Here is a 15,968-nt window from a genome sequence, read left to right on the forward strand (position 1 = left end):
TCATCTATGCACTTTAGACTACCCATTTAAATTTTAAATTGTCACTAGCGCTGCACCATCACTTTCCCATGGTTCGAATCTCAGGCTGGTCCCTGCTGAACAGGCAGAGATTTAAACGAGATTGGACGTGGTGGCTCTGAGGGACATTCCACAGCTGGAGCATAGGAGAGCATCATCTGCTGGTGGAGCAGAGAATTAGGTAAGTAAAACAGTTTTTACTATCCCCTAGAATAATGCCTGGTACACGCTGTAAGTTTATTTTACAGGAGCTTGCGAGGAGCTCACCGTACTAACTATGTGATGTTAGTACATCAATCTCCCTGCTGTGCTATTGTGTTCTGATGAGGGGGTTCCCCCGCCAGAACACACTGGTCAGCGCTCGCAGCCATTGGTTGCAAGTGCTGATTGGATGCCGATTGGCTGCTGGTTTTCCAGCATGCCCGTTCAACAGGGCTGTATGTTAGGCTGCTTCTGTCGGACAGGCTGCTACACACACACACACTGGTCGAATGGTGGCAGGTTTCTGTTGAACCAGCTGATATTTGGCCCGTGTGTACCAGTCTTAAAGCAACAGTTAACCCTTGCAGTACAGGTACAGCCCCATTGCAAGGGAGGATTTTCAGAATTCCTTGAGTTGGCCTTTCAAAATACCAACTTCTATTTAGAACAGTAATATGTTTTGGCTGGACTGACTCTTCAATAGGCGGAAATAATTTGGAGTATTGAATGTAGCTTCAAAAGTGGGGTAATATATAGCTTCAGACAAAGTTTAGGCTTTTAGAAGTCTTTGTTGGTCTAAGGTAAGTGCCTGTTAACAGTTGAGCACTGCTGTTTAGATTTCCTAGGCAGAGCAAACAACTATCTAGATTAAATGTACTATTTTTTAAATAATGGCAGTTTCCTAGTTCTATGTATGCTGTAGAGATATGCTTGGAAGTATACTAGAAAGTGTTCCTTCTGATGCGGATTTTCAGGACCCACTTTTGGACTGTGCTGGACCTCATATCTGTCATACCTAGATAATGTTGGCATGCATTTAGTCATCATACAACCGGATTTTTCATCCACCACAATCTGAGCAGGTACTGCCTGGCAAGACAGTTGTTTGTCCCCCATGACCATGCCAAGTACTAACAAGTTAAGCCTAAAACAACCCTATCTGCTAGAATATGGAGGTAGTGACCTGTATAAAATTCTCCTTACACAAGTACTAGTAAGTAACCCCCACTCTCCCCAGTATTAGAGCATGCCATTACAGTTAATGATCCTTAGCATTTTGTATGTAAGTATGTCTACTGACTGTCTCTGGATGGGACATGTAGGTGGCTGAAGGGACAACAGGAGGACAAGCAAGATACAGACGTCCACTATCACTCTCTTACTGGTGAGGGCAACTTCAACTGGAGGTTCATTTATCCATTTGATTATCTGATGGCGGAGGAGAAGATTGTCATCTCCAAGAAAGAGTCTATGTTCTCCTGGGATGAGACAGAATACAAGATTCCAGCACGACTTACCCTACAGGTCTGGGATGCTGACCACTTCTCTGCTGATGACTTCCTGGGTATGACTGTACAATACATAATGCGAATTGTACTGACGGGGAATAATGGTGTATATTTTACTGAACATTGACCATGTAGTGCTTACTATCCATGGGAGTCAGCCCTCTTAAAACTGATGATATTTTTGTGACAAGCTAACGGAGGTTTGGGAATACCTTTGATGAAAATGTGTGCCAAGGTTGCATGATTAAGCCATTGCAAGGGGCTCTTACATTATCTATTGTTATTTAATATATTTTACTATTGAAAAATTGCTGCAGTAATTAGGGCAAGGTTTGGGACTAAATTAGTGTCATGCCTATGAAAATCTTTTAAGGGTGTTTCAGTTTGTAGCATGTTACTGCATTGGTCATATTTCCCTCCTATAGGCGCCATCGAGTTAGACTTAAACCGTTTCCCTCGAGGAGCAAAGACAGCGAAACAATGCTCCATAGACATGGTGGCACCTGAGGTGGATTTGCCAATGGTCTCTATCTTCAAACAGAAGAGGGTGAAAGGATGGTGGCCGTTCGTTGCCAGAAATGAAAATGATGAACTTGAACTCACTGTAAGATGCCAAATGTTTTCTCCTTGTTTTTAGCATCTGTTTTTAAAATTTGATCCAGGATTCGTGATTTCATTGAGTTTTCCATTAAAATATAGCTTTTCTGTTGGCCTTTCTGCAAATTGAACAATTTCAAAAGTGTTGACAAAAACAGGAAAATGTGCAACATAAGAGCCATTTTAAAAAAGTGTACGAAGAAGCATTTTTTGTTAGTTTTGATGGAACAGTTAGCCCTTTTGTCAACTTTTTATAACTGACTGTATTCCCATTGGGGAGATTCACTCCTAATTGGTATGGGTGACCATTGTTGTCACTGAGACAGAAAGGGATGGACAATCCAAACATTTTGAGTTGTCAATAAAGTGAAACTCTTCCAATAGGAATGCCTTATCCAGTGACAGCTCCCTTGGATGGGAATTCCATTAACCTAATGTCACGCTTACCCCTAATGGAGGTGGTCAGACACTATAGCTGGCTATTGTGTTCTTCACCTATAGCAGCCCCCTTTCCCATAAGGCAAGCAGGCCTACCGGTACTTGGTTGCCCCAGGACCATGCTAGGGCAGGTGCAAACTAAACAAAGCACACAGGTACTTGCAGTTGGCAGACAGGCAGAGTGGTTCAATGACAGTCCAGGTAAAAGGCAGGCAGAGTTCAGAGAACAGTCATTATCTGATTCGAGGTCATACACAGGGAAATCCAATCTAGCAGAGCAGGGCTGACAAACAGGCAGCTTGATCAGGTATTACACAATCTATCACAATCATAAGACTGCAAGCTTGGCTAGCTTAAAGTGGCTGTAAAGGCAGAAGGTTTTTTATCTTAATGCATTCTACAGACAGACAGACAAGGAGAATACCACAGCCAAAACCAGGATGCTGGAATGATGAACAGGAGCCCTAGACGCTCCTGATGCCTTGGAGAGATTTCCTCTCATTTACTGAGTTTCATCTCCAGGATAGGAAATTAAGGGAAAATTTCCCCAGTGGGAAACGGGAAGCAAAAAATAAATTAACAAGAGTGTAAACACCGGCCTGACACCACTGAGCATGCAATAAATGATGAAGCCCCACACTTGAATTAAGTCTGGTGTGAAGAAGCAAAGACTGGCTTCAGCTAGTCTCCTCCCTTGCTACGCCCCTCTAATGTGTTTCGCCCTCCTGTGGGCTTAGTACAACTATTAGTCCATACCCTCATGCCAGGGTACTAGGTGTAATCCTAGTCTCAGACCTGTCTTTTCAGCTCCAAATCCAATCATTGTCAAAAAACTTGTAGACTTCACCCCTGTAACATCTCTAAAAATTCACCCTTTATAACTAATGAAACCACCAAGCTACTTATTCACTTCCTTGTTATCTCTCGCGTTGACTATTGCAACTCCCTTCTCCTAGAACTACCTCTACACAGACTACCCCCCTTCAGTCTATCATGAATACTACTGCTAGACTCATCTACCTTACTAAACCGCTCAGTGTCTGCCACCCCTTCCTTTCAAAGCATCCACTGGCTTTCCATTGCTAAGCAAATTAAATTCACAATACTAACAACAATATACAAATCTATCCACTACTCTGCCCCAGCTACATCACCAATCTTGTCTCCAAATATCACCCAAACCATCCTCTCTGCTCCTCCCAAGCCCTCTTACTCTTTAGCTCTCTTGTCTCCTCCTCCCTTGATCGCCTCCAGGACTTTTTCAGAGCCGCTCCCATCCTCTGGAACGCTCTACCTCAATCAAGACTGTATATTTTCTACTCTGGCCACCTTTAGGCGATCCCTGAAAACTCATCTAAATAGGGAAGCCTATCCAGCCTCCACCTAACAACTGAACTTTGAATTCATCCCTAATGCCGTGTACACATGAGCAGAATGTCCGACAGGAAAAGTCCGACGGAATCATTTCATCATATAAACCGCTTGTGTGTAGGCTTCATCGGACCTTTTCTTTCGAAAATTCTGACGGACCTAGAAATAGATCTTTCCGCCGGAACCAGTTCCTATTGGGAAAACTGCTCGTCTGTATGCTGTTCCGACGGACCAAAAACGACGCATGCTCTGAAGCAAGTAAGAGACGTAAGCTATTGGCTGCTGGCTATTGAACATCCTTTTTCTAGTCCCGTCGTACGCGCTGTACGTCACCGCTTTCTGGACGGTCGGATTTTTGTCGAACTTTGCATTGACCGTGTGTAGGCAAGACTGCTGGCATGGAATTCTGTCGGAGTTTCGTTGGAGAAACCTTCGGAGTTTATTCTGACAGACAAACCGGTCGTGTGTACGCGGAATAACAGTTATTACTGTGTGTCTAAGGATTATATGCATCATCAGCTGTCAGATGCACTGAAGCACAGCTGGGCAAGGAACGAAGAGAGAAACCACTCTCACTAATTTCAAAGGCACTGCTTCAAAGTGTAAATACATATGCAGCGCTTGAGATTACGAGCTTAAAAGAGACACCAGATGTAGACCATGAAAGGAGAGGGATGATAAAAATAAAATGCTTAGCTGAAACACTAAAATAGCATAAAAAACCCAGACTGAAAAAACATCTTTATTGGTATATTGTTTAAAAAACAAAATGAATAGAAGAAAAAGAGCTTCAATACGGATAGCCAGAAAATGACACTAACTAAATCAATCAGAAATATATAAAAAATATATAGAAGGTCCAATAAAGGACTCAAAGAGGGTAGGCTAGAGAGATATTGATATGATATATACAGTATACGTGGCAGAAGAGTTAATATGTTCCCAAGGATGTTTGCTGCAGTAAACAGAGAGTACAAAATGAAATACATGTACCGTATTTATCGGCGTATAACACACACAGGCGTATAACACGCACATTCATTTTAAGAGGGTAGTTTCAGGAAAAAAAAACTAAAATTTTAAATAAGGAACTTTGAAGCAAAATAAGGGTCAGTGCCCATCTGCAGCCTCACCATTGCCATCAATGCAGCCTGATCAATGCCCACCTGCAGCCTCACAAGTGCCATCAATGCAGCCTCATCAGTCCACATCAATGCAGCAGCCTCACCATTGCCATCAGTGCAGCCTGATCAATGCCCATCTGCAGCCTAGAGGGGACAGGGAGGGGGGTGGGACGAGCGCCGACAGATTACATACAGTGAGAATCTCCTATGTTAGACAGAACAGTGGTCCAATGGCGGCCAAGGAGACAGGACTTCCTATTACAGAGGCCACCAAGTAAACAGAAGTTTTTCACTGTATGTAATCTGACGGCGCTCGTCCCGCCCCCTTCCCTGACCCCTCCGAGGCAGCTAAAATTGAAGTATTGGCGTATAACACGCACACGCTATTTGCACCCAATTTTCATGGTGAAAAAGTGAGTGTTATACGCCAATAAATACAGTATATACAGGGTTTCAAATTCATTTCAAACATTAAAGCAAAAACCAACGGTCACTATTCCATACTCCTAGGCTTCATGTACACTGCTGCTGGTAAACAGATGTTTAGGAGCAGTTAGGCGTTTTTTTTTCAGCTGCCCCTGAATTCTCCTCTGTTATCTTATCAGTACATGTACACAGGGTCCTTGAGACCCCTTTCACACTGGGGCGGTTTGCAGGCGGTATTGTGCAAAAAATACCGCCTGCAAACCGCCCCTAAACAGCCTCCGCTGTTTGTTCAGTGTGAAAGCCCGAGGGCTTTCACACTGAAGCGGTGCGCAGGCAGGACGGTGAAAAAAGTCCTGCAAACCGCTTTTTTTTGTATTCACCGCTCCTTCACCGCTCCTGCCCATTGAAATCAATGGGACAGTGCGGCTATACCGCGGCAATGCCGCGGCTATAGCCGCGCTGTACGAGGGATTTTAACCCTTTTTCGGCCGCCAGCGGGGGTTAAAACCGCACCGCTAGCGGCCAAATACCACTGCAAGAACGACGGTACAGCAGCGCTAAAAATAGCTCTGTTGTACTGCCGACGCCCCCACCGCCCCAGTGTGAAAGGGGCCTAATAGTCGTTTCTAGGCAGTTGAGTTCAGAAGAATTTTTTGGAAAGCAAAAAAATGCGCTTAGAACAGATGTTCAGAGGCATTTGAAACACCAAATGCCTGTAAACTTTTTGACTATTTGCAAAAATAAATAAAAAATTTTTTAAACACTTCTAAACGCAAACGCGGCTAAACGCGGCATGTAAAGGCAGCAAAACTGACTTTTTTAAACATTGTTTATTATCTGTCAAGTTAAATCATTTAGACATTATTGGTTTATCTTTTAGAATAGTTTAGACATTTATACCCCCCCCCCCCCCCCCCCGAGCCTGACCACCAACATTCTCCAGGGCTTGCCCACGGGCCATCCTACCGGATCCGCACACTGGCCACCCCACCTGTACGCATTCAGCCCCCCTTAATCCTGTATATATGTCAGCCTTCCTCACACCTGTATATATGTCAACCCCCCCACACACCTGTATATATGCCAGCCCCCCCACACACAACCGTATTCCCCAAAGTTCTGTCCTTGGATCACTCCTATTCTCAATCTACACCTCCTCCCTGGATCAGCTGATAGCCTCCCATGGCTTCCACTACCATTTCTATGCTGATGACACCCAAATCTCTCTCTCTACCCCTCAGCTCACCCCATCAGTTTTCTCACGCATCACTGATTTACAAACAGACATATCTGACTGGATGTCTTACAACCGATCTATCTAAAACTAAGGTCATAATATTTCCTCCCCCACGTGCCCCTTCCCATTACTTCTCTGTCAAGATCAATGGCACAACTATCAGTCCGTCCCCACATGCCAGGGTACTAGGTGTAATCCTGGACTCTGAACTGTCCTTTCAGGCCCACATCCAATCCCTGTCCAAATCATGCCACCTCGACCTTCTGCAATTTCTCCAGAATACGCTCCTTTTTAACCAATGACACCACCAAGCTTCTAATTCACTACCGGGTTATCTCTCACCTCGACTACTGCAACTCCCTCCTAATTGGATTACCTTTACATCGGCTATCCCCCCTACAGTCCATCATGAATGCTACTGCGAGACTTATGCACCTTACCAACCATTTAGTGTCCTCCACCCCTCTCTGCCAATCCCTCCACTGGCTTCCACTCACCCAAAGAATAAAATTAAAAATACTAACAATAACATACAAAGCCATCCACAACTCACCCCAGCTACATCACTAGCCTGGTCTCAAAATATCAACCAAGCCGCTCTTTTGGATCCTCCCAAGACCTCCTGCTCTCTAGCTCCCTTGTCACCATCTCCCATGCTCGCCTCCAGGATTTCTCCAAAGCTTTTCCCATCCTTTGGAACTCCCTACCCCAACCTGTCCAACTGTCTCCTAACCTATCCATCTTTGGACGATCCCTGAAATCCCTTCTCTTTAAAGAAGCCTATCCTGCTTCTAACTACCCTGTTTCCCCGAAAAAAAGACCTAGCGTGATTGTCAGTGATGGCTGCAATATAAGCCCTACCCTGTTTTCCCGAAAATAAGCCCTACCCTGAAAATAAGACCTACAAAGACTTTAACTAGGGCTTACTTGGGGGGTAGGGCTTATATTGCAGCCCTCACCGACAATCGCGCTAGGTCTTATTTTCAGGGAAACAGGGTAATACACTGTGTTTTACCAATTTGTATTGTAACTGTAATGTCTGCCTTCATTTTGTAAAGCGCCGTGCAAACTGTTGGCACTATATAAATCCTGTATTATAATAATATTATTAGTAATTAAAGACTAAAGCAACTTTTTCTTTAACCTTAAATGATTGTGAAAAATGCTCACTTTTCATTTGCACATAAAAACTCAGGCCATAGTAATAACAACAAGATGCCTTCAAGCTGAACCCCGTTCTTCCTGATAGGACATTTTTAGGTAGGATTAGAATGACAATTGCTGACTCCCTATTTCTTTATTCGAGTATCACAGAATCATGTCTTTTTTTCATTCTGTCAGGTACTAAAAAATGTCAGGCTTTAGGCTTAAGTAATAATATTACCCACTATTCTTTTTCCTCAGGGTAAAGTGGAGGCAGAGCTCCACTTACTATCAGCGGAAGAGGCGGAGAAATCACCGGCAGGTCTCGGACGCAATGAGCCGGATCCTCTGGAAAAACCAAAGTAAGTGAGATAAGTATAAAATCCTTGTGTGTAATAATGCTATATAAAGTAGTGTGCTCTTTTAATTCTGAGGAGCCTCCTGTCATTCTAATCCACACTGTGACATGGGTGGAAGATATCGCTCTGACACAGGGAAGGTTTGACATCCCGTGCAAAGCGGAAGCTACCAAATCCCTCTCTGCAGCAATCAACCGGGTAATATACAGTATAGTAGAAGTGCAGGAAATAGTCACTGCTCAAAAATATCTTTATAGTGGACTTGAACTCAAAAACTAAAGATTTGGTGTGTTATGGGAACATGTAGAAGTGTTGATTGTACCTAAGCAGTACCCGAAAAATTGTCATTTTGTCTGGAATTCCTCCTGAAAAATAGCAGTGTACTTCCTAGTATGTGAGTGTGCCTAGGCACTCCTGTACCACATCCTTATAGCTGTATATGTGTGTATATACCAGTATATATACACTGAGCAAAATTATAAACGCAACACTTTTGTGTTTGCCCCTATTTATCATGAGCTGAACTCAAAGATCTACATCTTTTTCTATGTACACAAAAGGCCTATTTCTCTCAAATATTGTTCGCAAATCTGTCTAAATCTGTGTTAGTGAGCACTTCTCCTTTGCTGAGATAATCCATCCACCTCACAGATGTGGCATATCAAGATGCTGATTAGACAGCATGATTATTGCACAGGTGTGCCTTAGGCTGGCCACAATAAAAGGCCACTCTAAAATGTGCAGTTTTATCACACAGCACAATGCCACAGATGTTGCAAGTTTTGAGGGAACGTGCAATTGGCATGCTGACTGCAGGAATGTCCACCGGAGCTGTTGCCCTTGAATTGAATTTTCATTTCTCTACCATAAGCCATCTCCAAAGGCGTTTCAGAGAATTTGGCAGTACATCCAACTGGCCTCACAACCGCAGACCACGTGTAACCACACCAGCCCAGGACCTCCACATCCAGCATCTTCACCTCCAAGATGAGACCAGCCACCCAGAGAGCTGCTGCAACAATCGGTTTGCATAACCAAAGAAATTATGCACAAACTCTCAGAAACCATCTCAGGGAAGCTCATCTGCATGCTCGTTGTCCCCATCGGGGTCCTGACCTAACTGCAGTTCGTCGTTGTAACCGACTTGAGTGGGCAAATGTTCACATTTGATGGCGTCTGGCACTTTGGAGAGGTGTTCTCTTCACAGATAAATCCTGGCTTTCACTGTACAGGGCAGATGGCAGACATCATGTATGGCGTTGTGTGGGTTAGCGGTTTGCTGACATCAATGTTGTGGATCGAGTGGCCCATAGTGGTGGTGGGGTTATGGTATAAGCAGGTGTATGCTATGGACAACTAACACAGGTGTATTTTATTGATGGCATTTTGATTGCAAAGAGATACCATGACGAGATCCTGAGGCCCATTGTTGTGCCATTCATCCACGACCATCACCTCATGTTGCAGCATGATAATGCAAGGCCCCATGTTGCAAGAATCTGTACACAATTCCTGGAAACTGAAAACATCCCGGTTCTTGCATGACCAGCATACTCACTGGACATGTCACCCATTGAGCATGTTTGGGATGCTCTGGATCGGCGTATACAACAGCGTGTTCCATTTCCTGCCAATATCCAGCAACTTCGCACAGCCATAGAAGAGGAATGGACCAACATTCCACAGGCCACAATCAACAACCTGATCAACTCTATGAGAAGGAGATGTGCTGCACTGTGTGAGGCAAATGGTGGTCACACCAGATACTGACTGGTTTTCGAACCCCCCGACCCCCCGAAAACAGTAAAACTGCACATTTTAGAGTGGCCTTTAATTGTGGCCAGCCTAAGGCACACCTGTGCAATAATCATGCTGTCTAATCAACATCTTGATATGCCACACCTGTGAGGTGGATGGATTATCTCAGCAAATGAGAAGTGCTCACTAACACAGATTTAGACAGATTTGTGAACAATATTTGAGAGAAATAGGCCTTGTGAAAAAGTCATAGATCTTTGAGTTCAGCTCATGATAAATAGGGGCAAAAGTGTCGCGTTTATAATTTTGCTCAGTGTGTGTATCTATCTATCTATCTATCTATCTATCTATCTATCTATCTATCTATCTATCTATCTATCCACACTATATTACCAAAAGTATTGGGACGCCTGCCTTTACACGCACATGAACTTTAATGGCATCCCAGTCTAAGTCCGTAGGCCCACCCTTTGCAGCTATAACAGTTTCAACTCTTTTGGCATGCTGTCCACAAGGTTTAGGAATGTGTCTATGGGAATGTTTGACCATTCTTCCAGAAGTGCATTTGTGAGGTCTGGCACCGATGTGGACAAGAAGGCCTGGTTGAAGTCTCCACTCTAATTCATGCCAAAGGTGTTCTATCAGGTTGAGGTCAGTCTGTGTGCAGGCCAGTCAAGTTCCTCCGCCCCAAACTCGCTCATCCATGTCTTTATGGACCTTGCTTTGTGCACTGGTGCGCAGTCATGTTGGAACAGGAAGGGGCCATCCCCAAACTGTTCCCACAAAGTTGGGAGCATGAAATTGTCCAAAATGTCTTGGTATGCTTACCCCTTAAGAGTTCCTTTCACTGGAACTAAGGGGCCAGGCCCAACCCCTAAAAAACAACCCAACACCATAATCCCCCCTCCACCAAATGATTTAGACTAGTGCACAAAGCAAGGTCCATAAAGACATAGATGAGCAAGTTTGGGGTGGAGGAACTTGACTGGTCTTACCTCATCCTGATTGAACACCTTTGTGATTAATTAGAGTGGAGATTTCAAGCCAGGCCTTCTTGTCCACATCAGTGCCTGACCTCACAAATGCACTTCTGGAAGAATGGTCAAACATTCCCAAAGAAACACTCCTAAACCTTGTGGACAGCATTCATATATATATATATATATATATATACACCAGACAATAAACTCTCCTCTGTGTGCCTTTCTGAAACTAGCTTCACTTTTTACTAGGGGCCAGACTCCAAGCCTGACTAAGCATCTCTTAATGAGTGCCTCAATGGCCTTTGTGTTGCTTGGGCTTAAAGAGACCCTGTTGTCTGACCATTCATTTCAACAAAAATCTTCCCATAAGATTATATGTGCATGTAACACGTTTTAGGCATGTTATTTACCTGTAAAATCCTCCATTGTGTAGACATCCAAAAGCCTTGAGACTACTGCATGCATGGCATGGACCTTAATTTGGGCTGCCACACACATATATATATATATATATATACTTGCTGCACGCTCCCAGCACACTGACTGAACTATCACTGACAGCTCCCAGCCACCATCAAAAATGCAATGCACTGATGCATAGAGCTTCATAGATTAAAATGGCAACAGTCGCATAAAAGGAAGGTTTTTTGTAATTGGTCAATAGGGATGAGGTTCCTCGTGTTTTACCAGGTTCACAAATTGCAAACCTTTGACTTGAAAAGTTTGCAGGTTTGCTGCCAGGAAAAAGGAAGAACCCATAATGCAGTGCATAGCCTTTTCCCTAGACATCTAAGTCACAAGAGCTAATGATTGGAAGCAATGTATAACCCATCCCCCTCCGCTCACTATAAAAGGTTGGGCTCACAGCAGACATATTGTCTGTATGTGAAGTTATGGAGGGATACTGTCTTTTTTTAAATTTATTTGGCATTGGTACATCCCCCATAGCAGTGGCAGGCTCCCCGTGCCTTTTGATTGACAATAACTTGCTTATTATGCCTACAAATGGCCAGAATTGAGTAATTAGATTTGCCACCCACCATCAAGAAAGTTTGCCACAAAGTTCACAAAACTTTGAGTAAGGTATGTGATGAACGAATCTGCCTTGGTTCAGTTCCGGTAGGCAGATTCACTGCTCATCACTATAAGTGAGCACTGAGAATCAGAGAATTTACAATGACCAACACCTGGCCCAGACTCTACAATTTATGGGCAGCTGGCAACTATACTATTAATATAAGGTGTCTAATGCTGCGTATACATGACCGGTTTAGCCGTCGCAATAAACTCTGACGGAACTCCGACGGAATTCCATTCAAGCGGTCTTGCCTACACACGGTCAACCCAAAGTCCGACCGTCCAGAACGCGGTGACGGAGAACATAGAGATGGGACTAGTAAAAGGAAGTTCAATAGCCAGTAGCCAATAGCTTCCGTCTCGTACTTGCTTCAGAGCATGCATCTTTTTTGGTCCGTTGGACCAGCATACAGACGATTGGTTTTCCCGATAGGAATTGGGTCCGTCGGATAGATTTAGAACATGTTCCATTTCTAGGTCCCTCAGATTTTTCGAAAAAAAAATTTCGATAAGGCCTACACACGATCAGTATATACAACTTTTTCTGTCGGACAGTCCGTTCGTGTGTACGTGGCATTGGAGTTCACTGTATTTTGTCAGACATCTTTTTTTGCCTTGTCAAAAGGAACCTCACATCAGTGGTATTAGTTTATAGTGACCTGATAGGTTGCATTCATGATATAAAAAATCAGTAAGGATGTCAGTTACACTTTAAAGTGAAAATGTGGCCAGTCTATGGACCTTAAGGTGTTTACATATACTTATGCCCTGTACACACGATCGGACATTCCGACAACAAAATCCTGGATTTATTTCCGACTGATGTTGGCTCAAACTTGTCTTACATACACACGGTTGCACAAATGTTCTCGGAAATTCCGTACGTCAAGAACGCGGTGAAGTACAACGCGTATGACGAGCCGAGAAAAATGAAGTTCAAAAGCCAGTGCGGCTCCTCTGCTTGATTCCGAGCATGCGTGGAATTTTGTGCGTTGGAATTATGTACACACGATCGGAATTTCCGACAACGGATTTTGTTGTTGGAAAATTTGAGAACCAGCTCTCAAATTTTTGTCAGAAATTCCGACAACAAATGTCCGATGGAGCCTACACACAGTCGGAATTTCCGACAACAAGCTCATATCAAACAAAAAAAAGTCTAATTGCAGCTTTTAACTCCTCTGGCAGAAGAATAGAAAGTGTCATGCATGCAAACATTCTCTCACTCACACATGTAACCCTAGGTTGACTTTCTCATTACTCTCCTCCCTTTATTTTTGGGTTGCCTGTCTTCTGATTTCCTCCTCCTCCCTTCACCAGCCGGCCAGACACAAGCTTCCTTTGGTTTCTCAACCCCCTGAAGTCTATCCGCTACTTTATCTGGCATACTTACCGCTGGCTGATTCTGAAAATCCTCATCCTCATCCTCCTTCTCCTTATGGTGGGCCTGTTCCTTTACTCTATGCCTGGATACCTAGTGAAGAAGATCCTCGGAGCCTGAGGAGGGTCTGCCATGGTACTGTCCTCTCCTATCTCACTGTCATTCTCTAAATCAGGTTTCCACCATTTATTTTTCACTTTTTTTCTGTCATTCCGACTTTCACAGTGCTAACGATCAAAGCTGAACTCCAGGCAGATATAAAAGACACAAAATAATGAAGCTTTGTATTCACAAATTCATCAATAAATTTACCTGAATCTACCTCAATTTGACTTGCTCTTGCTATGCAGCAGAGCTCAGGCTGAGAGAGGAAGTAGCAGCACAGGTAGCTAATCAGTTATTCTGCAGTTCTCATGTGCTAACAAAGAGCATGCTGGAAGGAGGAGAGATTAGAGAAGAGCTCATCAATCACTCTATTGCTTTTCCTTTCACTGTCTAATCACAGGTTTGGGGTGGGGAGTACAAGAGGCATACAGCACAGCCCTACAAGAGCCCTGCAGCAGTAAGGGTTTCCTGTCCTGTGAGATAGAGCTGTGCTGTAAGGCAGAGCCGTATTAATCTCACAACTGAATGGGCAGAAATAAAATCTTTTGGCAGCTCCCATATATAAAATTGAAAAGTCGTTTGCCTGGAATTCAGCTTTAAAGGGTCAGTCCACCCAAAAGTGATGTTCTGGTTGTAGTAAGTGTCTGGTGGGCTGGCTATCTGTCCATTGGCTACATCTTCTTTTTCTGCGTACCTTGTCTGTAGACACTTACCAAAGAGTTAGTCCCATTCTTTCTGACACGTTCTCCTCAATATAAAATTAACTAAGATCTAAATAGGGAAAGTGGGACTCCCTTGTAATGGTTGCAGCAGATGTGTGGAACTGGGAACTCGAGAGGAAAGATCTCACCAGCAGAGCCCCCTACACCAGTGTTTCTCCACTGCCATCCTCAAGATCCCTCAACGGGTCATGCTTCCAGGATCTATGAGTTGATCCTGGGCTGGTATTACAATCAGCATAGCTGGTGTTAGTAACTACTACACCTGTTTCATATGGGGTAATTTAGAAAACAGGACCTGTTGGCTTGGGGAAGGACTAGAATACGCATTCAGAATAAAAAAATAACTAGTAGGGCCCTTAGGGAGCTTATGGATGTAGGAATGAAATATTCTGTAAGTATTGTGCTAACAAGAAGACTTGTCCACAACAGTCAGTGTAGAAAAGCACAATAACTATGCAGGACTACTAGGCAGGAGGTCTCTTCTTTATGTTTAAAGTGAAGCTGCCAGCTATTTTAGCTATTAAATGATGCTCACAATTACCTGGTTAGTCACAAAAGTCAGTATTTGCATTGGACAGAGAAAGATGGGTAGGCAGCGCTTACCCCTCAATTCAGGGAGGTATTGTAGATCTCTTGGTAAAAATGTGAAGCCAGGATGAGAGTAACACCTGAATGGGTAAAGTGATAGTGTATTTGAAGGTAAAATGTACAACACCATAAGCTTAACATACTTAGCATGTGATTACAATTCATCTCTAACTGACATAATGTAAAATGAACTCTCTGATATGTACATTATCATTTCTACCCATAGCTCCTAACTGTGGGTACAAGCCAATAGGTTGCCATTGCAGAATACTCCCATACTTTTCATTGGCTACTGATACAAGCCAATATGTAGCCATGTCAAAGTAATCCCTTACCTTCCTTTGGCTTCTGATACAGATCAGTGGGAAAGCAATAGAAGTGTACTCCCTTACCTTCTATTAACTTCTGATAAAGGCCAATGAGAAGCATTAGAAGCATACTCTCTTACATTCCATTGGCTTCTGATACAAGTCAGTTAATAGCCATTGCAGAATACTTCCTTATTTGCCATTGGCTTCTGATACACACCAATGAGAAGCAATAAAAGAATACTGGATTATCTTCTATTGCTATCAGATAAATGCCAATGAACGGCAGTAGAAGAATACTCCTGTGCCTTCCACTGGCATCTGATAAAAGCCAATAAGTAGCCATTGTAAAATACTCCTTTACCTTCCATTGGCTTCTGATACACACTAATGGGAAGCCATAGAAGAATGCTCCTTTACCTTCTGTTGGCTTCTAATAAATGCCAGTGAGAAGCAGTAGAAGGATACTTACCATCTCATCTCTAACTGACCATTGCAAAATTGTTGTTTACCTTCCTTTGGCTTCTGATACACGCTAATGGGAAGCCAAAGAAGAATACTTCTTTACCTTCTTTTGGCTTCTAATAAATGCTAGTGAGAAGCAGTAGAAGGATACTCCCATGCCTTCCATTAGCTTCTGATACAAGCCAATAGGTAGCCATTGCAGAATACTCAAGTTATCCTTCATTGGCGGCTGATACAACCCAGTGGGAATCAATAGAAGAATACTCACTTGCTTTCCATTTAGTTATAATAAATGCCACTGAGAAGCAGTAGAAAAATACCCCATTACCTTCCATTGGCTTCTGACACAAGCCAGTGAGAACAAATAGGTTAGCCGGG

At 43.4% G+C, this 15,968-nt stretch overlaps 1 protein-coding gene across 22 annotated transcripts in view; it reads left to right on the forward strand.

Moving 5' to 3' along the window:
- The window catches only part of OTOF (otoferlin), a 500,270-nt gene that overhangs the window by 476,172 nt on the left and 8,130 nt on the right, over positions 1-15,968 (forward strand). For 15 of the 22 annotated variants that reach the window (XM_073625193.1, XM_073625192.1, XM_073625200.1 and 12 more), the window contains 3 exons: positions 1,323-1,564; positions 1,934-2,112; positions 8,106-8,206. In XM_073625193.1, the coding sequence (XP_073481294.1) occupies positions 1,323-1,564; positions 1,934-2,112; positions 8,106-8,206 (522 nt within the window). Of the gene's footprint in view, positions 1-1,322; positions 1,565-1,933; positions 2,113-8,105; positions 8,207-13,341; positions 13,578-15,968 lie in introns of all 22 variants that reach the window. The other 7 variants (XM_073625194.1, XM_073625184.1, XM_073625183.1 and 4 more) reach the window with 2 other exon arrangements.

This window comes from Aquarana catesbeiana, linkage group LG04 (assembly GCF_042186555.1).
Source record: "Aquarana catesbeiana isolate 2022-GZ linkage group LG04, ASM4218655v1, whole genome shotgun sequence".
NCBI lineage: Eukaryota > Metazoa > Chordata > Amphibia > Anura > Ranidae > Aquarana > Aquarana catesbeiana.